Raw genomic sequence first — 24,353 nt, forward strand, 5'->3', positions numbered from 1 at the left:
ATGAGAAGACCTACTATGTTCTTAGCTTTGGAGGGCCTGAGAAGGGCCGTGACTCCAAGCTCTTCTCAGCCCAAATAACACTCAATTGAAGAGCAGGGAATATTGGCACAGACCTGGCAACTCTTGCGGTATCGCTTTAGATTTTCTGACTTCTTACAATTTCAGCCTTTTCTGGGGGCAAAGAGTTCCTATCGGTTGTGTAGGAGAAGCGGCAGGTTCTATAAAAGCAGTACAATTTGGCTGAGTAATTAAGAAAATGGGCTGTGGACCTGGACCCTGAGTTCCTGGTCCTGCCGCCGGCTCACTGAGTGACTTTGGACAGATGGCTTAATTTCTCCATCTGCAGTTTCCTGGCCCGTAAAATGGCATGGCAGCAATACTGCTTCTTAGGGTTGTTGTGAGGATTAAATGAATTACTGGGAGCAGCTTAAAACACTGCCTGGCCCATAGAAACACTGCATCATTTCCCAGGAATAATTTTACTGTAGCTATTCAGAATAGTTTTCTACTCTGCATTTTTTACATGAATTCATGCACAAAATGAAGCAGAAATAGTTGACTGGTCCTTAGATTCTGGTCTTAAATTCATTCCTTTACAATCTTATTTGAGAGTCCTTAGAAGAAAATTTTAGTATTTGAGTTTTTATTTTCACATTTCAAATGCAGTCACCAAAAATCCTACCATTTGATCCTACCTGGGTTCTTAGGCAGACTTAAAAAAAAAAAAAATCTCAAATCATTTAATAACTGAATTATCAGATGCCTAAGCAGATTGTAATTTGCAAGTTACATTATATCTGTCATCTTTGTTTTTTTATGACATTTTTGCTGATCTCACAGTGTACAAACCCATTAGAAAAGGGAAAAACTGGGCAGATGAATATATAGGACTTCTGGAATGAACTGGGTATGTTCATTTGTATTTTCAGGTGCATTGATTAGAAATAAAGGCAGAAAGTGTAGTTTCTTATTTTTATTGACAACTTTGGAGATCATGTATTCTCTTGCTCCTAAGCTAATGAGATTGTGAATATAGGAGCCCACGAAGGCAAGTAGATACGTAGAAGGGAAATAATTTAGGAATGCAGTAAGCTGGGAAGCTAGGGGCAGGATGCAAGATGCAGAACAGAAAGAGTAAGAGAGCACCCGGATTGTGAGAGGGAAGGCGATGACGGGGCAGTGCCCATGGTGTGGAGAGATAAGACACCCCAGATGAATAGACAGAAAGAGAAAGCGAGAGGGCACAATTCTCCCATTTTACCTGGAAATTGAGCTCTGTGGGATTGAACCCGGAAAAAGTAATGGAAACAAAACTCTTCCTATGTTAACTTGTACAATAGCTTTGCTCCCATAGTTGTAAAGTCTAGGAGGCACATAAAATTATGGTCAAGTAATTAAAAGAAAATCAGTGAAAAGTGAAAGTGAAATCTCATGTGCTAAGATAAAGAGATGGGTGTATTTATAAGTATCTCAGATATCAGGCCAGTAATTATTGAAGTCATCATCTTAAAAAAGTTCTTCTAAGAGTTGGTTATTTTGTTTTCATATTCACAGGTCATCTTAATTTATGAATTCGAATTTGTCTATGTGATGAATGGAATTCCTTTAGTTTTATAATATCAAAGAAAATTTTGTATTTATAGTAATTAGTGTTTCTTCTAAAATTGCATTTGATGTATTGGTAAGAGAGGGTTTTAAACCTAAAATTACTAATCCGATTGATGTTAAAATTTAATAGTAAGTATTGTCCTTAACTTGTAAAGGGGTATTAACTGGTTTGGAGAATCTCCCGTTCTCCCTTCTGGGCAAGCACTCTCCCTTCCAACCTCCTTCCACCCCACTTCTGGCTTAAATGTCACGTCTTTGACTTGCTGATTTAAATTATATTGCTCTGTTCCCCTTTATTCTGTTTTTCTTTATAGTTCTTAACACAATGTATATTAGTCATATGCATGTATATGTGTGTGTTTTAAACACCTGTTCACTACCACTCAGCAGGCTCTGTGGGGACAGGGTTTAATGGCGTTCATGGCACAGATTAGGCTTTCAAGCATTACACAGAGACTGATTAAACAAATTTCTCTAGATCATTCACATTTGGTTCAAAGTCAGTAAGGTATTATTTTATTATGAAAATGAGGGCAGAGTATATTTTGGGTAAAATTCAGACTTAAACACATGGATTTTATGATGAATTCTACATAAAAATCCGCTCTTACTCTCTTCCTCAACAGCTTTTAGTTCAGTTTCATCCAAAATTGGAGGGCATTGATGCCCATGGATGTGTGGCATTGTGTTGTTGTTTACTTTTCACTTTCCCTGATAATCAAGTGCACTTATCCAGTTTTCCACTTCTTTCCTGGCATGTGTTTCTATGACTATGATGAAAGGTTTTCGTTCAGGGTCTGCTTTTTGCCTGCTTTTCTGGCACTTTGTGAAACCGAGCCACAGGTGATGTCACCAAGCCCAGCACTCCTTGTGCTGAAAGCTTGAACTACGGAGATCGGAAGCCAGGCTTTGACTGTTGAAACACAGCCCTGTTCAGATGCGGTTATGAGGAACTAGCTTAAGTTCTGTCATTGCGGTTGAACAGTTCTAGTGTTTTTCTGTAGTGTGTACCTCTGAAAGTTCTGCTAAGTCTGTTAAAATTCTTTATAAAGCTTTTAGGAGTTTCAGCCCATATACCTAACCTATATTTTTTAAAAAGTTGGTAGTCATTAACTTTTAGATATGATATTCATAATGTGAGTAAAATCAGTCACAGGTATAACTTTTCATTTGTTTCCAGTGATTGATTTAGGTGTAAGGGGTAACACTGTGCCTTAAAACCATAGCAAAGTCACCCAACACCTATTTCCTCTTGTCTCAAATGGTCTTAAAACTGGAAGGAAGATACTTTGTTCCATGCTTGAGTCACCCATTATAATGAAAGGAAAGCATTACCCTGATCCCTTAGCAGAAGCGAGTGTGCGTGAGCAGGTGGACACTCAGATGTGTGAACTGTGGGTTTAAAGTAGGATAGAATGTTCGGTGTGTATGTGAAGTTAGTGAGTGAACCAGTGAGTGAACCAAACTACTTGGCTATTTTCTTAGTTCATTTATGTGCAAACCTTACAGCAAGATAAGAAACATTTGGTATCAGTGTCTGGTAAATATACTTTTTATGTAATTCAGTTATTTTACTTTCTGGTTAATTAATGAGGGAAATTCTTGCATTTTTGTTCTTTAGGTATCTTTTAAATCAGATCACACGGAGTTCTGAAGGTTAAAATAAGATAAATTTCACAACACTTCGCTTATTATTAAACTCATTAGAAGTACATGAATGACAGATATACTTTAAATAATTAATCTCACGCTACAGAAATAACCTGGAAAGGTTAGACAGCATTTTAAAATTCAAATTTTAGGGTGTGTAGCCCAATGCACAACGGTGGTAGAAATCTTTAAGAATAAAGTTCTCATAAAGATCTATTACACGGCTATTGCAAAATTTGGAGACACCATGAAAGTTACCTGGTCCTGCTTTTCAATGAAACAATCCCTTCTCAGTGTAATCCATCCACTTATTCATTCAAACAAAACAGTTACTGAACCAGATATTACATGCCAGACACTATGCTTGGGGGTTAGATTTTCCAGGGTGAACAGAACAGATATAGCCCATGCCTTCACCAAGCTCAGGGTCTAATGGGGAAGACCAACAGCAGAGACAGTTTTGCAGGTAATTGCAGCAATGTGTGATGAGTGGCCAGGTAGATTTGGGGTGCTTCAAAAATATATCAGCAGTAAATATTATAGTTTAGAGGGTCAGAGAGGGCTTTCAGAAAGAAGTTACATTTGGGCAGATGCAAGATGTGTAGAAATTTTTCAGGTGAACATTGGGAGGAGGTAGGAAGCAGTGATTTGAAGCAGGAAAGCAGAAGGGGAAAACAGAACTGGAAAGCTGTCCCACTGGTGGGCGGCTCAGCTGATAGAACATTTTCCTTATAACCAGCAGAAATCTCGTTGGCTACGACTCCTACCCATCAATACGAGCTTTACCTTTTGTACTAGAACAAATGCTATTTTTCTGTTTTTGCAAATGTTTGAAGACAGTTACCGCCTGATTCCCAAATCTCTTCAGTATAGAACTCTTCAGCATAATAAGTGATGTAGAGTATGCGTTAGATAAATAATTCTTGAATGAATGAGTAAAAGTCTGGCAGGAACTATAAAGTATGATACAGATGTAATATGTTATTTTTATATCTATTGTTTTTCATTTCCTTTTGCATTTTTTTCTTCCTAATAGGATGTTGTTCAAACCAATTTATCAATGACTGTGGAGGGTGTGTGTTGGGGGAACAGACTTGGGAAATTAGAGAAGTATTATATATAGTTCCAACACCTCCCTCAGGGTATGACTCATTCTGAGTCCTAATAGAGAGTTGATTGCTTATCATTTTCCCTTTAATTTATATGTTTCTTTAATAAACATATATTAAGTGCCAAATCCATTCAAAGCACTAGTGTGTCAGGCACTAGGGATACAAAAATGAATAAAAATCTACTTCTTGCTCACTGTCTAATGGGAGAGCAGACATACACAGATAATTCAAATATGTCCAAAACTGAGAAAATAGTCTAACCTTATATTTCCAGGGAAAACTCACCTTTAATAATAGGTTAGTATTACTAAAAGTGTGTCTTGTAAAACATCAGGTGAAAAAATGCAGGGTTCTGTTTGTATTGAAGTATTTAAATCTAGTCAATTAATCCAGCTGAGCAGTGCTGGCTTCCATCAAGTTTTCTTTCAATTATTCATATTCTTCAACCTCGGACATCGTGAGTGTCTTAGTTATGTATTAGCTAAATGGCAAAAATAGGTCATATCATCCTTGAGCACGGAGAGCCCATCAGACTGCCTTTGTACCCCCTGTAGTTCTCAGCACAGTTACACTAGGAGCAGACACAACACGGAGGGGGGTGTTACTTGGAAATTAATCTGACGCAGAGGGGACAGCATACGGAAGGCCAGAGAGGGGCACATGCTGCATGTTCAAGGAACTTCAGAACACGAGGATGGCCAGAGGACAGAAATTAAAGGGGAGATTGGAGAGCTGGGAATGCCAGGTCCCACTGAACCTTGTAGCCATGTCTGGCATCCTGGTCTTCATGCTAAGCCCAATAAGAAGTGAGTTTAAGCATGTATGTGACTTGATCAGGTTTGCTTTTGGAAGACATTACTGACTCCAAGCCTGATGGAGTGTGTCAGGGTCATATCAGCATTCCCAACCTCAGGTAGGAACTCATCCTAACTCATAGTAGGAACCCAGTGCAGGCTCAACGTTTAATGAATAGAGGAAGGAAGGAATCATTACAGTGTAGATTGATTATTGTTTTTCAGAAATTATGCATTTACTTGGAAAGAGTAAATGCTGCCAGGTTATCTAACAGATGAGAATGTGTCAGGTGAATTTCCAAGTAACACTTCCTTCCATGTTGCCTCTGGGCTTAGTGTAATTGTGCTGGGAACCCCAGGGGTGGGTAAAAAGACAGTATGGTGGGCTTTCTGTGCTCAAGTTTTGCCTTTTAGCTAATACATAACTAAGATACTCATGGTGCCTGAGGTTGGGAACTGTGAATAACTGACAGGAAATGATGCAAGCCCGTGTTACATAGCAGAATCAGTTGATTAGATGGAAACAGCTACGGGCTGAGAGTGTTCACGGCCCTGTGGCATCAGGCAGCATGTTTTCCTCAGTAGGTGGAAAGTGTTGGTGAATCTGGCTGAATCAGGAGTGCCATTCTAGGGAAAGTCAGTTCAGAGAATCTACTATCATCATTAAGTGAATACCTTTCAGGCACTAAAACCTAGAAGAGACAAAAACACAGCTAAGAATACTGTGGAAAATGCCACAGCAGAGGAGTGCTGAGGAGTGGCATTGTGTGTTTAGGGGAGGACCAGGTAAGGAGACTCTTGGCTTTGGTGCCAGCTACTGTGGAAAGTAGTAAAGGAGGTCTAAATTGATTCCATTGGTGATGTTGGCCCTGATTTCAAGATAAAATAATTTTCAAAAATCAAAGTTTTTCTTGTTTTAGGGAGACCTTGCCTGTTAATTAGAATGAATGACATTTTGCTTGGATTTATAAGGTAAACTGAGTATCAGAAGTTATTATTAGCAAATGGAACAGCAACAGAAAATGTTCCCTGTGAACCATCTTGACACGTTTTCCAAATGTGTTCCCACCAGGGTTTTCACAAGCTCCCACTCGTAGGTACGCGGCATGTGTCCCTGAGGGAGACCATCCCCCAATACACACTAGATTAAAAGAGGTAACATGAGCCATTCCCAGACTGCTTTTTTGTAAAGGTTTCTGCAAGGCAGAGCTTAGGATGTAGAATACAGGTGCATTCTGAATGTTGTAAGAAAACAAAATAGTGTAAGAATCATTATATAATAAAGAACATTACAAGAAGACAAAAGAGCTTACTTTTGCTTTTAAGATTTGTGCATCCTTTCCTGCCTACAGGAATAAAAGCGGATGTGAAATGAGACTAGCTATTTTTGTTTTATTTTTGTAAAGAATTTGTATATATATTCTAATTAATTATCATAACATACATTCACATATTTCTCTATTCATGGAGAAAAATATAGTTCTACATGGTAAGTTGATAATCCTTCTTTTGGTTGCCTTAAGACTACTTAAAAAAAAAAAATCCACAGTTTGGAGATTGGAGATGGTTCTGCCACTGAACACAATTGTGGAGTTAAAGCAGAGAAATGAAAAATGACATTAAATAGACCCAGGATGTTTCAGAAAATGTAATCCCTAACAATGAGGTTTTGAACAAATGGGAAATGATGAGAAAAGCCATGGTATGAGCTATGTCCTGCATTTGGAATAATTCTCTTAGGAAAATTAATATTCAAATTCTGAGATTTAGGACCCATTTTCTAAATGTGGTAGATGTTAAGACATTTGTGGTCTTGATTTCTAACTGATCATAAATGTTAGGAATGCAGAAGTGGAAACTGACATTTAAAAATCCCCAGATTTTAGTATATAATTCTTGTTAATAGGATTTGAGTTCATGCCTAATTGCATTTATGATCCATGTTCAAGTAGAGGTGTTTTTTAATTTAAAAAAACCCTTTATGCCTAATTAAGCTTTATACGGGGGTGGGGGAGTGTGGGAGGAAATACCAGGAATTTAAACTTTTGCTATCATACATTTTTAAGGTAGCTTTTATCTGATCTAATTAAAAATCAAACATGTTACTTTGAAAGCTTAAAGGTAAATGTGCTATTTAATTTATCCTTTTTGTTTCTTTTATGGAAGGTTAAATACAAAGAAAAATTTGATAATGAAATGAAGGATAAGAAACATCATTACAATCCTTTTGAAAGTGCTTCTTTTAGGCAAAGTCAGCTGGCCACTGCCCTGGCGAGTAATGTAAGTTACTTTCTGCCTCCTGACTTGTAATTCACAGAAGATTATTTTCAGTATATTTTGATTCTTGTTTTGTCGGACTTGGCTGTGTGGTACTTGTGATACTTAATCAAGATCATGTCATTTCCAAATAATTTTAGAAAAAGCTGAAGCATATTTTCCTGAAGCTTTTCTGAGAAAAATTTCATATGGTAATTTACTATTAATGGTTACTGATTACTAACTAATTAATAAGTAGGAACAATATTGCTAATAAAACTAGTATAGCCGATCAAGAATAGAAATAGATTATATAGTTTTTCAGAAAAGTAGTGTGTCGTATCATAAATTAGTGATTATGACAATAGTTCACTCATGTAATTATGCATGAAATTGTGCATATTGTAAAGTATACCTGGTGCATAGTAGTTTATCATAAGGAAATTTCCAGAAATTGTACTTGAGATGGCTTACAATTTCTTTCTTATCCCTTATGTAAATTCTGTGAAATACCTCTTCGTAAGTTTTGTTTTCATTTCATGTCTTTAAAAATAAAGTTTCAATTTATAAGAAAAGATGTCTTAATTTTTTATGAGAATTAGGAAGAATATGAAAAAAGAAACATGGAAAGAAATCAATTACTTTGCTATAATTAAATGATGTATAGAGTACCTTTTTAAATGTTAAGTTTGACTATTGTTGAACTGTTGCTTTGTTAGAGCATTTAAACCTTTCAACTCCTGTCGTATCCTTGGGACTTGGTATATTTTATTTTCATTAATGTTTAGAAGGTATTGTAATTTGTGTTCATTACCCAGCTTTTGTTACCAGCAATTGAATTAGGTGTTTCTGTCTTTTAGGACCTTTGGGAATATCATAATGATTTATTTTTCTTATTTGATTATTTTTGTGTGTATACAAATGTAAAGCAAATAGAGTTGGGATATACTTAAAGGAACCTAGAGCACAGTACTGAAAGCTCAAGGTTTAGAATCAATTGCCTGGATTTGAATCTTGCTCCACCACTTAATATTATGCTTTCATCTTGGTGCCTCAGTTTCCTCATCTGTAAAATGGGGATATTTAAAGTATTTACCTACTAGGATTGTGGAGATTACTTAATACATATAAAGTGTTTAAACAGAAAAGTTTTTACTTGTTTACTTACACAGTAAGTGCTTGATGTTTTCTATTATTAACATTTTATTATTATTATTACTAATATTATTATGTTTCCAAAGCAACTGATTAAAGAGAAAAGAAACATTCTATATAGTAATAGGATGAAAACCACCAGAAGTTCTAAGATAGACACAAAATATAATAGAAAGATGGTGGTAATTTCTAAAGAGTAAAGTTTCTATTTTCTTCATTTTCTGCAAGCAGAATTTCTGTTAAAGTTACTTGATTCTGTTAACATCACCCTTTCTGACCAAGTAAACAAAAGGAGTTACCAAAATATTTTCAAGTCCCTGTAGTTTTCTTTTATCCATTCCGTAGTAAATGAGCACCATCTAGTGGCTCCTTGTAAATTCATTTGTCAATTTCCCGTTAAATAATACTTTGTTGTGTTTAAAATAATAATGGCCATAATGCAAAAGCGTAATATTTTCTTCTCCTAGATGGTATTTTGTTCCATGTTATTTTCATAGGTGAAGTACAAGAAAGACATTCAAAATATGCATGATCCAGTTTCAGATCTCCCAAACTTGTTTTTAAACCACGCTTTGAAAACCAGCAAAATGCTCAGCGGAGTAAGTGGTCGTTTGTTGACAACTGTAGGTGTGTGTCTCTGGAGCCGATGTGTCTGCAGTGCTCATGAGCGCACCTGCTTCCTTAGGCGACCCGGCCTTCACTCCTCCCTCAGTAACTCACTTAATGAAAAGTAGTGTCTTGCTTAAATTCCCACCCAGGCTGTCGCTTTACAAAGCTAGCTCTTTAATATCTCTTGAATACAAACTTTCTTGTTGAACAGCTACCCTTCCAAGTGTTTGTACGAGCGTCCTTTCTGTCTTTCTCCTTCCCCTTTCTTTCTCTGTAGTAGATTGAAGCCACTTGGAAGTCAGGGATCTTTTATTTTGTACAGGCCAGAGCAGAGTGTCTGGTATTCAGTAAGTAGCGTAAAAGTTATCTTAGTCTAAATTATATCTTCTCTAAAAATAAATATCAAGGGTGTTTGTGTTGATGCTATACTTTTACTCGTATGAAGGTTTCGATGTTTTCTTCAGCACAACTAGGAGGAGAGGGTGATTTCCTCATGTCCTGATGAAAATATCTGTGTCCACTGCCAAGTGGTCCATTCCTTCAGAGCTCAGCTCCTACATGCTGTTTCCAGCACGCAGTGCGTCTGAACCCTGACTTCACTGGCTCTCATTCCTGATGACCCTGGCTCACCTGTGCCTGTATTTCCTACATCTCAGAATGGCCCACGGTGATGATGAACTCTAATTTGACCTCAAGTTATTTCTATGCCTATTTTAATAATTACTCAAAAATTATCCAAATTTATCATATATCTGCTTTGGATCAGGCACAGATTTGATGGAAAAGTATTGATATGTTGGCAAAGAATGTGAAAAAGCGAAAACAGTCATCTTCAAGAGATGTATCCATGGTCATGCATGAGAAAAATCTGTAGTCAAAACCTGGTTCCCAAACCATTAAATAATGAGGTAACAGCTTCAGTTCAGGTTAAAAATGTCTACACTTGGCTTTGATATATTGAAACTTCTGTTCATTACTTTGTAATCCTCTTTTCTTCTTGAAATGTAATCTGCGTGTAAATAATTTGTATTCACGGAGATTAATTAATTAATTAATTATCACTGGTCTCTGGAGGAAAAGCAGTCCATTATTCTTTCCTGTCTGTTGAGCAGGGATGAAGGTTGGGAGACTGTCAGGCACAGAATTAGACTCAGTCCCTGGATGCTTAATTCATGCTGTCCTGCCATGCTTATCCCCTGCTCCTCTGCACACATGCCTCTGTTCCTTGAGTGGCTCTGTTTCAGTTATACATTTTCTGCCACGACTCATAGGTATGCTTCTAAAAATCAATATGTTTCTGTGCTCTGAGCCTCTGCTTTCTTTATGTTTAGTCTTTGCTCATCCAGTTTGATCATTGCAGTAGCATTTGACCTGGGACTCTTTCTCATCCCTATTTCGGTTAACTTTCCTTAGGACACAAGGTTTCATGTGTAAATAAGCCAACAAAAATATCATGGTGGTAATTCAAAAATTTGGTAGCTAGAAAAAAGGCATGCCACTCATAGGCAATATTTCTTTTTAAAAATATTGACCTCGGGCTTCCATGGTGGTGCAGTGGTTGAGAGTCCGCCTGCCGATGCAGGGGACACGGGTTCGTGCCCCAGTCCGGGAAGATCCCACATGCCACGGAGCGGCTGGGCCTGTGAGCCATGGCCGCTGAGCCTGTGCGTCCAGAGCCTGTGCTCCACAACGAGAGAGGCCACAGCAGTGAGAGACCCGTGTACCGCAAAAAAAAAAAAAAAAATTGACCTTTATTTTATAATAGTGGTGAAAAGCAATAATAGTAATTGTTTCTATTTTCTCTTCAACAGAGAAAACCCACCAAATTTGTATATTCCACTTGTTTTATATACCACTTATAAAGTTTAAACCTTCATTCAGGTTGCTTTTGCCTGGATTATAGATTTTTTTCCTGTTCAGTCATAGAATTGTGACTGAACAGTTACTTCATGGAAGAGAAAGTTTGAGCCAAAAAAGGTGTTACTCTGAAGTTGCTACTTATTAAAGTTGCACGATGTTACACTGGCTCGAATTTATTGTACATCAGAATTGCCTTCTTTTAAATTTTAATGTAAAGAGAATTGGGATTTTGTTGATTTATAAAGGCAACTTAATTTTAATAAAAGATTGAGTAAGGGAATGCTTAAACAGACATTCTGCCAGAATTAGTTGTCAGTTTGTTATAAATGGCTGTTTTTTTTAAAGACCTCTGAATGTCTTTGATATAAATCATAATTTTAAAAATTGTAGTGTGTAGAGTAAAATTAGTGCCTTATGAGTTTTTACAGCCATACTGATTAAATTTTTGAGAGAACATTTTCCTTTGGAAAATAGAGCTCTATTAGCTTTCAGTTTCTTTTATAACTGCATAAATTAAAAAAATATATATTGTGTTACTCTGTATAATTCCCACTAGGAGGCAACAGAGACTATTATATAAGAAAAAACAAGTATTGGTAACCTTTTACAGATCTTAGTTCAAATAGGGTGGTTTTGTTTTGGTTTTAAAATAGGAGTTTCTGAAATTCTCTGTAACTACAATAGATCATTGAGTTAGGGACAGTAGTTTTCGACCTTTTCTCAGTATATACCCGTTATCCCAGACTTTATTAGTTCTGGATTTTAACTTAGTAATGGAATGTATCCTAGCTTGTTACATTCAGTTCATAACTATTTTATAAATATATATTATAAAATAACTTGTAATCAAATTATAACATCTCTAAGTATACTGTTATTCTTTGAAATTATCTTTTTTTAAAAAAATTAGTAGAGAAGCCAAAATTTATTTAGAGATTGTTCTCTTGCGTCAAGATGTACTATGTGAACATTTTCATGAGCTTCCTGGGGGTGCTATCCTCCCTAATGTATTCTGGTTAGAGTTTGGGGAGACACATGTCTTAGTTCCCTAATTGGCTGACAATGCCTCTGGGGACCATTGCTGCGTCCCCAGGGAAAGCAGTTTTCATGTGTAGGCCACTTGGACCTTCCATCCTTCCCATCCCTGGCACTGGGCCTTCTTCCTGCTTCACTCTCAGATCACGGAGCATCTCCTAAGACCCAAATGTCCTAGCTCTTTCCTGCTCCCTTTCAGATGCTGCTTACCTCGCCCTCACTCTGCCACTTTCACCGAAATCTTCATTGTCTTAGGAGCAACAAACTTTAGCTGAAGTCTCTGTAGACGTGAGTCTTTGAGAGTTGCCATTTACCTCTAAAAGTCTTTGAGAGTTACTCTTTACCTCTAAAAGTCTCTTCCACATAGGCAAAATAACTAAGTGTCCAATCTCCAGTGATAAAAATCAGGAAGCAATTTCTGTCTTATTGCTGCCTGTTGTATTTAGAGTCCTACACTTGCCAAATGTGGCATCCTTATCCATTCTGGTCTCTTCCAAATTCACCTTTTTTTTAAAAAATAAATATATTTATTTTTGGCTGCGTTGGGTCTTCGTTGTTGTGCACAGGCTTTCTCTAGTTGCGGCGAGCGGGGGTCACTCTTCACTGCGATGCGCAGGCTTCTCATTGCGGTGGCTTCTCCCGTTGCAGAGCACGGGCTCTAGGTGCGCCGGTTTCGGTAGTCGTGGCTCATGGGCTCTAGAGTGCAGGCTCAGTAGTTGTGGTGCATGGGCTTAGTTGCTTCGCCACATGTGGGATCTTCCCAGACCAGGGCTCGAACCCGTGTTCCCTGCATTGGCAGGCAGATTCTTAACCACTGCGCCACCAGGGAAGCCCCAAATTTACCTTTTTGTCTGTATGTCTAAATAATGTCTTAATCCAGTTTCTTCACCTTAAAAATGCAACCAACCATACCCAGATTCCTCAGTTTCTCTTCCAGGCACTTCCTACCCTCTCCTTTTAGGAAAATTAGTTGAATTATTTCTCACCCTCTAATTTTCCTTATGAACCCCAATCTTTCTCAGGGCTGAACCGTTGCATACAACTTATTTTTCTTTCCTGACTCCAGCTTTCCGTTCCTATGTTCTTTCTTCTTTTCTTTCCTTCTCTTCTTGTAGATGAAATTAAATACATTTCTGTTCTAGAATAAGGGCAGGACGAGTTGCCTTTATTTTGCCCACTTTGCCTGTTCACACAAGTCACGGGTTTTCTGTTGTCACTCCTCAGTGTCGCAAATCTCTTTTATATTGTGTTTACAGCCAGTTGTCCTCTGCTTCTCTTCAGTGTTTTAGATGCTGTTCACATTGACCACCTAGAGCTGGTCTATCTTGTGTTGTCGGTTTAGCGCAGGGTCAGAAATCTGTACAACCAGCCATGGGAGCCTGGTGGTAGCTTTGCAGTTCTTGTTGGCTTGCATTTTTCAGTTTGCATTCCTAAGTATTAGTTGCTCTCGTCAGCCTCTTTTATTCTGACTTTATTTTCATGTTCTCTATTTTAGCGAGAGTATAGAAAGCTTTTTGAGGAAAACAAAGGCATGTATCATTTTGACACGGACGCTGTGGAACACCTGCACCATAAAGGCAATGCCATGCTCCAGAGTCAGGTATGAGACCTCCCCAACCCAGACCCTGTAACAGTCACTGCCGGGCACTGGATCAAGAATGTGCAGCTGCTGGAAGAAATGTGCGTCGTGAAAAAAATCTCAAACACTATATTTATTGGGCTGGGGAAGCTTGAACCATGTTTCATATGCAGGCATTTCATAATATTATAGTTACTATACACAAGTTAAAACTTATAATATATGAGTTAATTAATTAAATGATGAGCATATCTCATAATTTCAATTTTATAGTGTACTGGTTTGTCATTTGGAGCTGCAGAAGTAATTTTCCAGGCACAAAGTTCATTATAATTTCTCAGTTCAATTATAAGTGTATTAAAAAGGAAAAACTATCTTACCAGTGTATTCTACATTAATGTTTCTTTCGACTATGAAATTCTATGTACTCTCTGAAAGAAATCTTTAAAAATATCTTTTTTCTTGAACACTTTAAAGTTGATAACTTTTCTTTGGTTCTGAATTTCAATGGTTGCAAAAGATGTTATTTCCAGCATCTATTAAGATAAAATTTTACATCACGCTTTTAAATGTATCCCATGGAACATAAATTCCATAATGAGGTGATATCCACCTTCATTTATTTAAAAAATATACAAACCAGCTCTCCTTTAAGGTTTGGAAATGTATGTGTTTTTCTCTTGTGTTCTTACTTTTATTTCGTTTTCCCCACAAAATTTTATCCTAACATAACGTGTTATTGTACTTCACACACTCTCATCCATCATTCTATTATACTTCTCTAAAACAAAAGTATTCCTAAAAATAGGAATTTAAAAATTTGTTATATTTCCTGCCACCACAAAGTTCTAAGTTTTGAAAAGGTTCTTTTGGATTTAATTACCATTAAAATTATTATTATAATACAACTTAAGAACCAATTTCATAAGTAATTATTATACCTAAGGATTTTAATGAAAATACATTTCTGAATGAAATGAATCATGATCAAAACTTTTCTGTGAATTTAATTTAAAAAGGTATATTGCTAAAAAAGCCGGCCATTCTGACAGCTTACAGAATATAATTCTAGTTTTTGTTTTCAGGAGATAGAAAATATCGATCGTTTTATAAACCGAAATTTATTGGTTTGTAACTGAAATTGGTTGTAACTGAAATAAATAATTCATGTTATTACATTATTAAATAATGCTTAGTGAAACTGAAAGAAGTCACATAAAAGCTCTGTGTGTGTGTTTCACTCAGTGTCTACGGAAAAATTCAACAGTCCCAAAGAACACTGTCTTTCCTTTGTCAGAAAGAGAGAATCACAGCTATGTTTTTCTTCTTGTTCATGATTTACTGCTAGGCATTCAAAGTTATCACGGGGATCTCTCTCTCTCTCTCTCTCTCTCTCTCTCTCTCTTTTCTCTCTCCTTTTTTCTCTGTCTCAGCCTCTCTATCTCTTTGTCTTTCTCTCTATATATGTACCTATACCTGTGTGTATAACATGTGTGTATACATATGTAACCCCACGTATATGATACATATCTATATATCCCAGCTGTCTAAATACTTATACAAGTCCTAGAACTACGTTGTTTAGTTCTGAATCATTTTTACCCCTTAAGGTTTTTAATATATTACCTGTTTACTTTCATTGTATATCATTAACCACAGAGAACCCAGTCATCAACCTAAGTGGCCAGAAGAGTGTGATTTTAGAAGATAGGGTGATTGGTTTTGCACATATATTTATTTGACTTTACTCTACTTGTGTAAGGGCTTGTGAGCTTTATGTGCCTTTTATACTGTTTTTCAATGAAGGTTAAGTACAAAGAAGAGTATGAGAAAAATAAGGGGAAATCGATGCTTGAATTTGTTGAGACACCATCATATCAAGCTTCGAAGGAGGCTCAGAAGATGCAGAGTGAGGTGGGTCCCTTTGTTTTGTCATCAACTGTTTAATGCAAATTTGATGTTTTATCATTGAAAGGAACCAGGAGAGTGGTTCAGAATGTTTAGTGGGTCCGGAAGAAAGTACACTGCAGTGGTTGGCTGTTTCTGACATTAGGTGTAAATCAGCTTTAATGTTTAACTGTAGTTATACATTTATTATATGCTGTGGAATTAACTTACGTTGTGGACTGTGTGGGTCTTTCATTAATATTGGCTTTCAATTTTTGCTATTCTGATTTCTGGTATTGTCACTAGGGGAGAATTATCCTTTGCAGAGGCTGAGACATGTTTTCCCTTAAATTATAGCCATTAGCTATTAGAGTTTTAGGCTCAGCAGTTATGTTTCTGCTCATCAGGGCTTGAGGAGAAAGAAATCTTCCAATGGAAAATATCTTTGAACCACATTTATACTATAAAGATTTATACTCTATAATTTATTCTATATAAATTGGCAGATACATTTTATACTAGAAAAATAATATATCTAAAAATCTTAGACAAAGTTGGATGTGAAAGATGTCTTTAAATGCAGGACCAGTGAAGTAGAGACAAGATGGTTCTTATTCCTAAGGGATAAGCTTGACCATCTTCTTTAAGAGCCTCCCACAGGTAAAGCTAAGTATGAACTCAGGAAAAGCCCCTAATGTTTTTGTTACAGCCCATAACTAAGCTTCTCTCACTTTCTTCTAATGCCAGATGTAGGTTTAGCCAGTGTGTTTTCTAGAAGAAATCTCTAAATCTGGCTTTGAAAAGTTCTTTGTCTTCTGTTCCACAAATAGAGCTCTCCTACAAAAAGCATACTTCAGTGTTTTTTTCTATTTTCTAGTCCTATACTGGCGAGTTCAAGTCATCGTCAATCTTCCTTAGTGAGTTACTTCTGTCAAATAATTTTTTTTTGAGAGAAGGGCCTTTTGAAGTGAAAAATAAGAAATAAATAAAGGTACATATATTTGTATTTCATTTTTTAGAGTCATTTCTGGCCTCAAAATGCCCTAGATTCCGCTTTATAATTATGATCTCAGTTAGTTCCACATAAAGAGGACCCCTTCTCATCATTGTTCTTTGGTGTGTCTGTAGTTCCTTTAATTCAGTGTGTTTTCTTCTTAATTAGCTCTGTTAGTTTTTATGGAACATCTATGTCTCATGGCTGTTCCTGGATTGTTTGTTAAATGGTAAATGGCCATGTGTAACTCAAATGTAGGGGAGGGGACAGTGTATTCCCTTATCCTCCCTCACAGTTTGGAGAATTTCTGTGCACAGTTACCTATCCCTGTAATATGTACATAATGATCCTGGGAATAGCTTTTCATTTTGTATCAATAGGAATAAATTCATGCAGGATTTATTTATTTGTATGATCTTTGTGTTGCAATTTGAATAAAATATTGAGCTGGTAAACTCTGGGCCCTTGTTTGTCTGATAAATATTTCACATGGACGCATATTTGTGTTATTCAGGGAGACTGTTTTTAGAGTCATGAATCCTGGGTTTCCACTGATGTTCAAACGCCTAGCTCAAATGTAGAATTTAGAGCCTAATAACCAAAGGGTGGCAATGTCAAACAGGCAGATGGGGATATGGATTGAGGCCCTCCGCAATCTCCTTTCATTTCTGGTCGTGAACTGTTACCCAAAGAACAGTTTATCAGGTTCCAGATAAGATTCTCCTCACGGTGTAACTTGATTCATGTCAACTCCGTAGATGGTAGAGAAATATTCTCAATGCCAAAATTATTAAAGGAAAATCTCCTCCAGCCTCCATTACATTTTAGAAATGGTCTTTTTTTTTTTCCTTGGCTGCACGTGGCTTGCTTGCGGGGTCTTAGTTCCCGGATAAAGGATTGACCCCCCACCACCAACCGCCCCCCTCCCCCCCCAGCCCTCGGCAGTGAAAGTGCCAAGTGTTAACCATTGAACCACCAGGGAATTTCCAGAAATGGTCTTCCTTGAATTCACATAAGACTAACATTTAAGAGGGACGATGAGGACATAAACGTTCATTCTCCTTTGGTTTGAGTGGATTTCCATGCCTCTAGATTTTCTTCCAGTGGGTGGATCCACTGTCTTTCGGGTGGACCAAACAGGGGATCCAGTCAAATAGCCAGTGGTATTGGTTCTCCTCCTGAAACGGGCTGATGTCAAACAGTAACAGAGTCTGAGATGTTAAGTAGCCCCTTTCAGAATGCTTTCCTAGAGGGAGCCGGTGTACTTGAAGAGCCTGCTTTTGTTTGGTAGAATTCTAAAATTGATGATAAAGTTGGAGTTATTTTCCTGTAAATAAAATATTCAGAGGTGGTAGAATTATATACGAAAAACATCAGTTTTTTCCAGGAACCCTTGTTCTATTATCTTTTCAACAGTCATTAATATTTTCTAAATTTAAAATCATGTGGTCTTATCTAACAGAAAGTTTACAGAGAGGATTTTGAGAAGGAGATTAAAGGAAGGTCATCGATGGATTTAGACAAGACTCCAGAGTTTTTACATGTAAAGTACATCACCAGCCTTCTGAAGGAGGTATGATCCTACTATTGCTATACAATTCTACAAAAGACATTTAAAGAAATAACCCAGGAAATAGGTCCTAAACAATTCTCTACTAATTCTCTAATTCAGTGTTTGAGTTATTCATCCATTACTCTTTCCCTCACTTTGAGCTTTACTAATAGAGTTTTCCATTTTCATTAAAAACAGGTAAGTGTTAACATTTCCGTTTAAAGATGAGGGAAGAAATTACCCAGATTTCCTGGAAAAACTTGAAAAATAGTTTGATTTTGTGTTTGGGTTGTAGCTTAGAAGCTCTATAAGTAGTTTCACAGCTTTATAGCAGTTAGTTTTTCAAAAAAATATTTTCAATATGGATGAGGCTAGCTTGATTCTCTCAAATTTAGTTATTGTAAGAACATGTATTAGAACCATTGTTTCCTGTTCCTCCCCTGCACTGCAGCATTCTCATGACATTTGATATCAGAAATGAGGTGCTTATTGTGACAGTCTGGATAAATGGTACATTTATAAGTGGTTTTTGTTCTAAGTAGGGAAAAATAATGTTTAGCACATAGAACCTAGGAATTCTTGTCCATTTTTCATTTTATGCTCAGCAGGACGTCCTCCCAAACCCCAAACTTAGTGGTACATTTTGGCTCACAGTGTATTAAATTTGTTGAATATTAAGGCCCTCAAATATAACAATTAAAAATAGCATGTTCACAGTTTAAAAGTTTTGTTTTGTTTCTTTTTTTTAAAAAATGGTTGCTAAGTAACCTGGAGCTCTTTCAATTCCCTGTTTAAACAGATTCTCTTTACATTAAGAGAAAGCGTTAGAGAACTCCATTTCATCCGGAATTTTGAACTGAAGAAACTATTCCTGAAAGAAATGTCTTAAGCCAGTGAAATAAATTGGAGTATAATTACCTACACAGACATGAATCATCATGAACTTTTTTAATAAGCAAATGCCAACTGGCCTTTACCATTTAACTGCTTTTAGAAATTTAATGTGATTCACTGTTGTATATATGCCGGGCTGAAACAGGCATATAATTTATGGAAGAGAGTCCTTGCTACCCTACCTCTTCTCACTTCTAGATCCTATAAAAGCTTTTGAAGTTGAAGGGTGATCATGTGGCAGCTCCCTGCTATTACTGTCTTCCATTTAAAAAATATGCACCATTTATATGAAGTTTTTAAAGGGGAATCTTTTTCTTATTTACATACAAATGACAATGTGAGATCTATTTTGAGAATCATAAATGACTTAAGAATTCCCTGGTGATCCAATGGTTAGGACTCCGTGCTTCCATTGCAGGCGGCCTGGGTTCTATCCCTAGTCAGGGAGCTAAGATCCTGCATGGTGTGGCCAAAAAAAAAAGATGACTTTAATATACACGCCATCGCCAGTCTCTTTTATTTATCTTTTTGAGTGAATCTTATTTTAGACTTACTGATCTAGAATGTATGCATCAGTGTAGGAAAAAAGCCTAGAGACAATGATTAAAAATCTTTTGATTAAGTTCTAGTGATGTCTAATTTTAGAAAGAGACTCAGTAACTTAATGAAATTGTGACTTCCCTTTGAAAGTGTGAGCATTTGGCTTTAAATTGTCTTCTCATTCTTTACTTTATGGTCTTTGCATTTCTGTTGCCATTTAAAGTATTCAAAGTATCATTTTATACTTCATTTCATTTGATTTCCTCAATTGTCCTTGACACTGGTAGGACAAGTACTTTTATTTTCATTTTGTTCTGTGGAAATCAAGGCTCAGTTACTTAAAGTTCTCTTGAAGTTCACATGACCTAATAAGTGAAAGAACTCTGACTTTCATCCAGGTCATTTGACTCCAGAGCTCTTTCCAAAATTACATGCAGGTCATTACCATGTCTTGTAGGCTATTAGTTAAGCAGAGTACTGGCTAATTTGATTAAACTGGACAAAGAGAAAATAACATCAAATGAATCCTAGAATTAACTAGAACATGATTTCTTATCATTAAAGGAAGTCTCATCTTTCATCTGACAAGTTAGTCATAAAGGCAGCTTAGTTGAATTGGATTAAGATATATATTGTTTTCATAATTCAATTAGTAAGAAGACAAGAAATTCATGAGCACACACAAAAAAACCCATGTTATATGTAAGGATTAGTAAAGACATTTGGATCTACTTAACATATATTTAAATGGGCAAAATTCAGACTATATACTATCAATCTGTAGGAAATTATTTGGTTTTACAAATCTTTGAATAAAACGGAAACTTTAAAAAAATTTTGGCCATATCAGTCCTTTTGATTTTGTAGTTTTTCATTCTTTTCCAATTATGTTCTTCTGATGATTCATATTTTATAGACAGCTTTCAAAGAAATACTTCGAATAATTAGTAAGAAACATGCATTCCTAAGATCGTCCTCACCATTTAAAGGGAAGATGTCTTTTTAAAATACGGCACCAATATGGTACCAAAATATATGAGAGGAAAGGATGAAAGAAAAAAGACTGATAATATTGGAAGCCACTCAAGCATGATTAAAAAAGAAAATGAAGTATCTGTAGGAAATATAGAGCATGAATGCTCCGAAATCTGGTTCATTCCTTTCTAGAAATATTTTCTTTCTGTGGTCTCTGGAAAACATGTAAAACAATATATAGTAAGGCAGATAGCTAGTGGGAAGCAGCCGCATGGCACAGGGATATGGCTCGGTGCTTTGTGACCGCCTGGAGGGGTGGGATAGGGAGGGTGGGAGGGAGGGAGACGCAAGAGGGAAGAGATATGGGAACATATGTATATGTATAGCCGATTCACTTTGTTATAAAGCAGAAACTAACACACCATTGTAAAGCAATTATACCCCAATAAAGATGTTAAAAAAAAAGAACAATATATTAATTAGAGTTTCCTAGTAAGTTTCACGCAATAATATTCTTGTCTCATAGAAGGAATATAAAAAAGATTTGGAAAATGAAATAAAAGGGAAAGGAATGGAACTTAATTCAGAAGTACTTGATATTCAGAGAGCAAAACGTGCATCTGAAATGGCTAGTGAGGTGAGTACATTTATTTAACAATTGAGAATGTATGCATTTTCAGCTGATCTCCTTGTCTGTAAACCTTTCTCAGAGATTTTACAGTTGACCCTTGAACAACGTGGGTTTGAGCGGTGCAGGTCCCCTTATAGTATTTTTCAGTTGTAAATTCTACGGCACTCCACGGTCTGTGCTTGTTTTTCAGTTGTAAATTCGACAGCGCTCCACGGTCCGCGGCTGGCTGCATCTGTGGATCTGTGGATGCTGAGGATGTGGAGAGCCGATGATGAGTCATAGGCGGATTAGTCCTCTTGTTGTTTAAGGGTCAACTGTGTACAGTGTAAATGTTCCACAGCTTTTATGTGCAAGATGATTATAAGCAGCTATGACCTAAAAGAGTCTTTTCCCCATCGATGAATTAAAAAAAAATGATGCTCACCATTTCCTGCCTATGTGGTGTGAGACAAATGACCATTTCCTCATTTTAGAGAAAATTCTATATAATTAACCAAAATAATTTAATAAGGTTTAACTTCATCTTTTAAACAAGTGAAAGGCATATTAGGAAGGTGTGTTATCATGGTCTGTCAATAACTGTAGTTTAAAAGTTCCCATGCTGGAGCTTCCCTGGTGGCGCAGTGGTTGAGAGTCCGCCTGCCGATGCGGGGGACACGGGTTCGTGCCCCGGTCCGGGAAGATCCCACGTGCCGCGGAGTGGCTGGGCCAGTGAGCCATGGCCGCTGAGCCTGCGCGTCCAGAGCCTGTGCTCCGCCACGGGAGAGGCCCCAACAGCAAGAGGCCCGCATACCGCAAAAAAAATAAAAACTAAAAAATTTTAAAAAGTTCCCATGCTGTCATGCCCATAAACAAAATGACTGTCCTAGTCCTTGCCTAGCTACTGAGTCCACTTAAACCTCTGTATAAAATGATAGTGGCCATTACTTACTTTACATGAAATTTATAAGAATGAAGTGCCTCTGAAGTGCTTTAAATCCTTTAATCCTTGTGTTATGTCATTACTTTAATAGTAAATAATGGCACTGGGCTTTGAGGAGAATCTGGCTGACTTTAGCAGTGAAAAAATTTAAAGCTTTATCCCCGTATGTTAATAAACGGTGGCGATGGTGGTGGTGGTGATGATGGTGATGACCCTATTAGGTTGCAAATGATAGAAACCCAACTCAAACTGGGTTAAGCAACAAAGAAACTTTGTTTTGGTTGAAGAACAGAGAAATCCGAAGATCAGGTTTCCTTCAGGTTGGAATTCGAATGATGTCTCTCTTCCTTCATCCCTCAGTTCTGTTATCTTCGCAGTTGCTTCATTTGTGAGAGGCTGCTTCTATGTGATGGCCCCTCTTCACGACAGGATAACTCATGTCTGTGGCCACTAATCCCAGTAGGAAGTGAGCATCTGCTTCTTTAAAATAGGATTAAGGTCTAAGGATTGAATCTCATTGGGTCACCTTCTGTCCTGTGCCCACACTTGACCCAGTCAAGACTGGAGTCAGGAGTCAGTTAACTTTCTAGGTAGTTTAATGATGTTTTAAATATAAAATAGTCTAAATTGATATGTGTTTCTAAAGATTTACGTTCGTCTTTGGCTAGTGTTCTTTACATAAATTAAAGGAAACATTAAAAGCATTTTAGTGGAATTAAAAGTATATGTGGGTAGTAGGAAATCACCCCACCCAAAGTTTATGGATTGAGAGGGGTTAGAGGTAATTCCTCAAGAGAAAATTGTAGAACTTTTTGCCAGAATAGGGAGGAATAGATGCTGTTCGGGCAGAAACAGCAGCTGTCTGCCACGATGTCTGGCTAATATTGTCATTACACTTACCCGCGTTAGTAATTTTCTACAAATTCTTCTGTTGTGATGACATATCCAGTGACATTCAGAGTCAGATCCTGTAAATCACTTGTCAATAATACTTGGAAAAGTTGTTTTAAACTCTCAATGGCAGAGTTCAGCCAGTGAAAGGTGAATGGCAACACGGTAGCAGGAGCAGCAAAAACCCAGGTCTTCGCATGTGGGTATAGGAGTAAAAGACCAGAAGAAGCTGTCAGTTACTGAGCACCCGCTCTGTGCTGGGCGCTAGGCTATGTGCTGTCTCACTGACCCTCCCAGTGATCCTGCGTGGAGGAATTATTATCCCCAATTGCAGATGAGTAAACCAGAAATGTGAAGAAAGATTTCCAACATCACACACACAGCCAAGAGTGCTCTGACCTCAAAATCAGTCTTCTTTCTAAAATATCAACTCATTTAAACTTGCCTCTGTCCTTCAGGCCTCAAGACAATTGTCAGTGAAGATTCTCACCTGGCAATAGCCTTTTTATAATAAAAATCTTCAGAGTGTATATATACTCTTCTTCAGTGAGAATAGTGAATATAGTTCTAAGCAGTTCAGAAAATTTAGTTCTAGGCGGTCATTCATAGTTCAAAGTAAACTATGTTTTCTTTTTTAAAAAAATACGTTTAGCCATTTTTGGTATCATTGAATACAGATGTATGTTTGTCCCCTGAGTGTCTGAGTGTTGTAAAATGTTGCTTTTTTACAGAAAGAATACAAGAAAGATCTGGAATCAAAAATTAAAGGGAAGGGAATGCAAGTTGGCACTGACACCCTTGGAATTCAGCATGCCAAAAGAGCTTCTGAGATAGCTAGTGAGGTTAGTAGAGTGAGTGATGCAGACCTTGAGACTCGTACAAATCATAGTAACAAACTGATTAGTACATGACATTTTCCAAAGCTTTCTGTGACTAGTTTAACAGTTTGGAATGGAAACCATCTGCAGTCATCATGCTTACTGGGAAAATTTACAGTTTCTGCTTTGCTCATTAACTTCAAGTATATCAAAGAAAACTTGGGGAAAGGCATTTTAATAGAACACACACACACACACACACATACCTGCTCACTTTATTCCATAATACAAATCTCATGTTAATTTTAAACTATGATAAATATTTTCATACCATTTTTTCTTGAAGGATGGATCGTGTGCTACTTGGCATATCTGCGTTTCCAACTTGGTGAGCAGAACTTGAAAATCACACATCGAGACTATAACATGGCAATCATGCCATTTCTGTGTGATTTGGTTGCATGTTCTCAAAATATCCTCTGTTGACCTCATCAACACGTCTGAAATTTCTGTAGGGTCAGCAATTTTGGGTTGAGGTTCATTTCTTCTTCATGTAACACATGAACAACAGGATATTAATTTAGAAGTTTT

At 37.0% G+C, this 24,353-nt stretch overlaps 1 protein-coding gene across 8 annotated transcripts in view; it reads left to right on the forward strand.

Annotated features, from left to right (window-relative positions):
* Positions 1 to 24,353, forward strand: part of NEBL (nebulette) — a 339,860-nt gene that overhangs the window by 261,229 nt on the left and 54,278 nt on the right. For 6 of the 8 annotated variants that reach the window (XM_060293080.1, XM_060293055.1, XM_060293059.1 and 3 more), the window contains 7 exons: positions 7,331 to 7,444; positions 9,073 to 9,174; positions 13,575 to 13,679; positions 15,465 to 15,572; positions 18,002 to 18,112; positions 21,027 to 21,137; positions 23,676 to 23,786. The exons of the other annotated variants lie outside the window; for them this stretch is intronic. In XM_060293080.1, the coding sequence (XP_060149063.1) occupies positions 7,331 to 7,444; positions 9,073 to 9,174; positions 13,575 to 13,679; positions 15,465 to 15,572; positions 18,002 to 18,112; positions 21,027 to 21,137; positions 23,676 to 23,786 (762 nt within the window). The remainder of the gene's footprint in view (positions 1 to 7,330; positions 7,445 to 9,072; positions 9,175 to 13,574; positions 13,680 to 15,464; positions 15,573 to 18,001; positions 18,113 to 21,026; positions 21,138 to 23,675; positions 23,787 to 24,353) is intronic. 8 annotated transcript variants of the gene reach the window in all.

Source organism: Globicephala melas, chromosome 2 (assembly GCF_963455315.2).
Source record: "Globicephala melas chromosome 2, mGloMel1.2, whole genome shotgun sequence".
NCBI lineage: Eukaryota > Metazoa > Chordata > Mammalia > Artiodactyla > Delphinidae > Globicephala > Globicephala melas.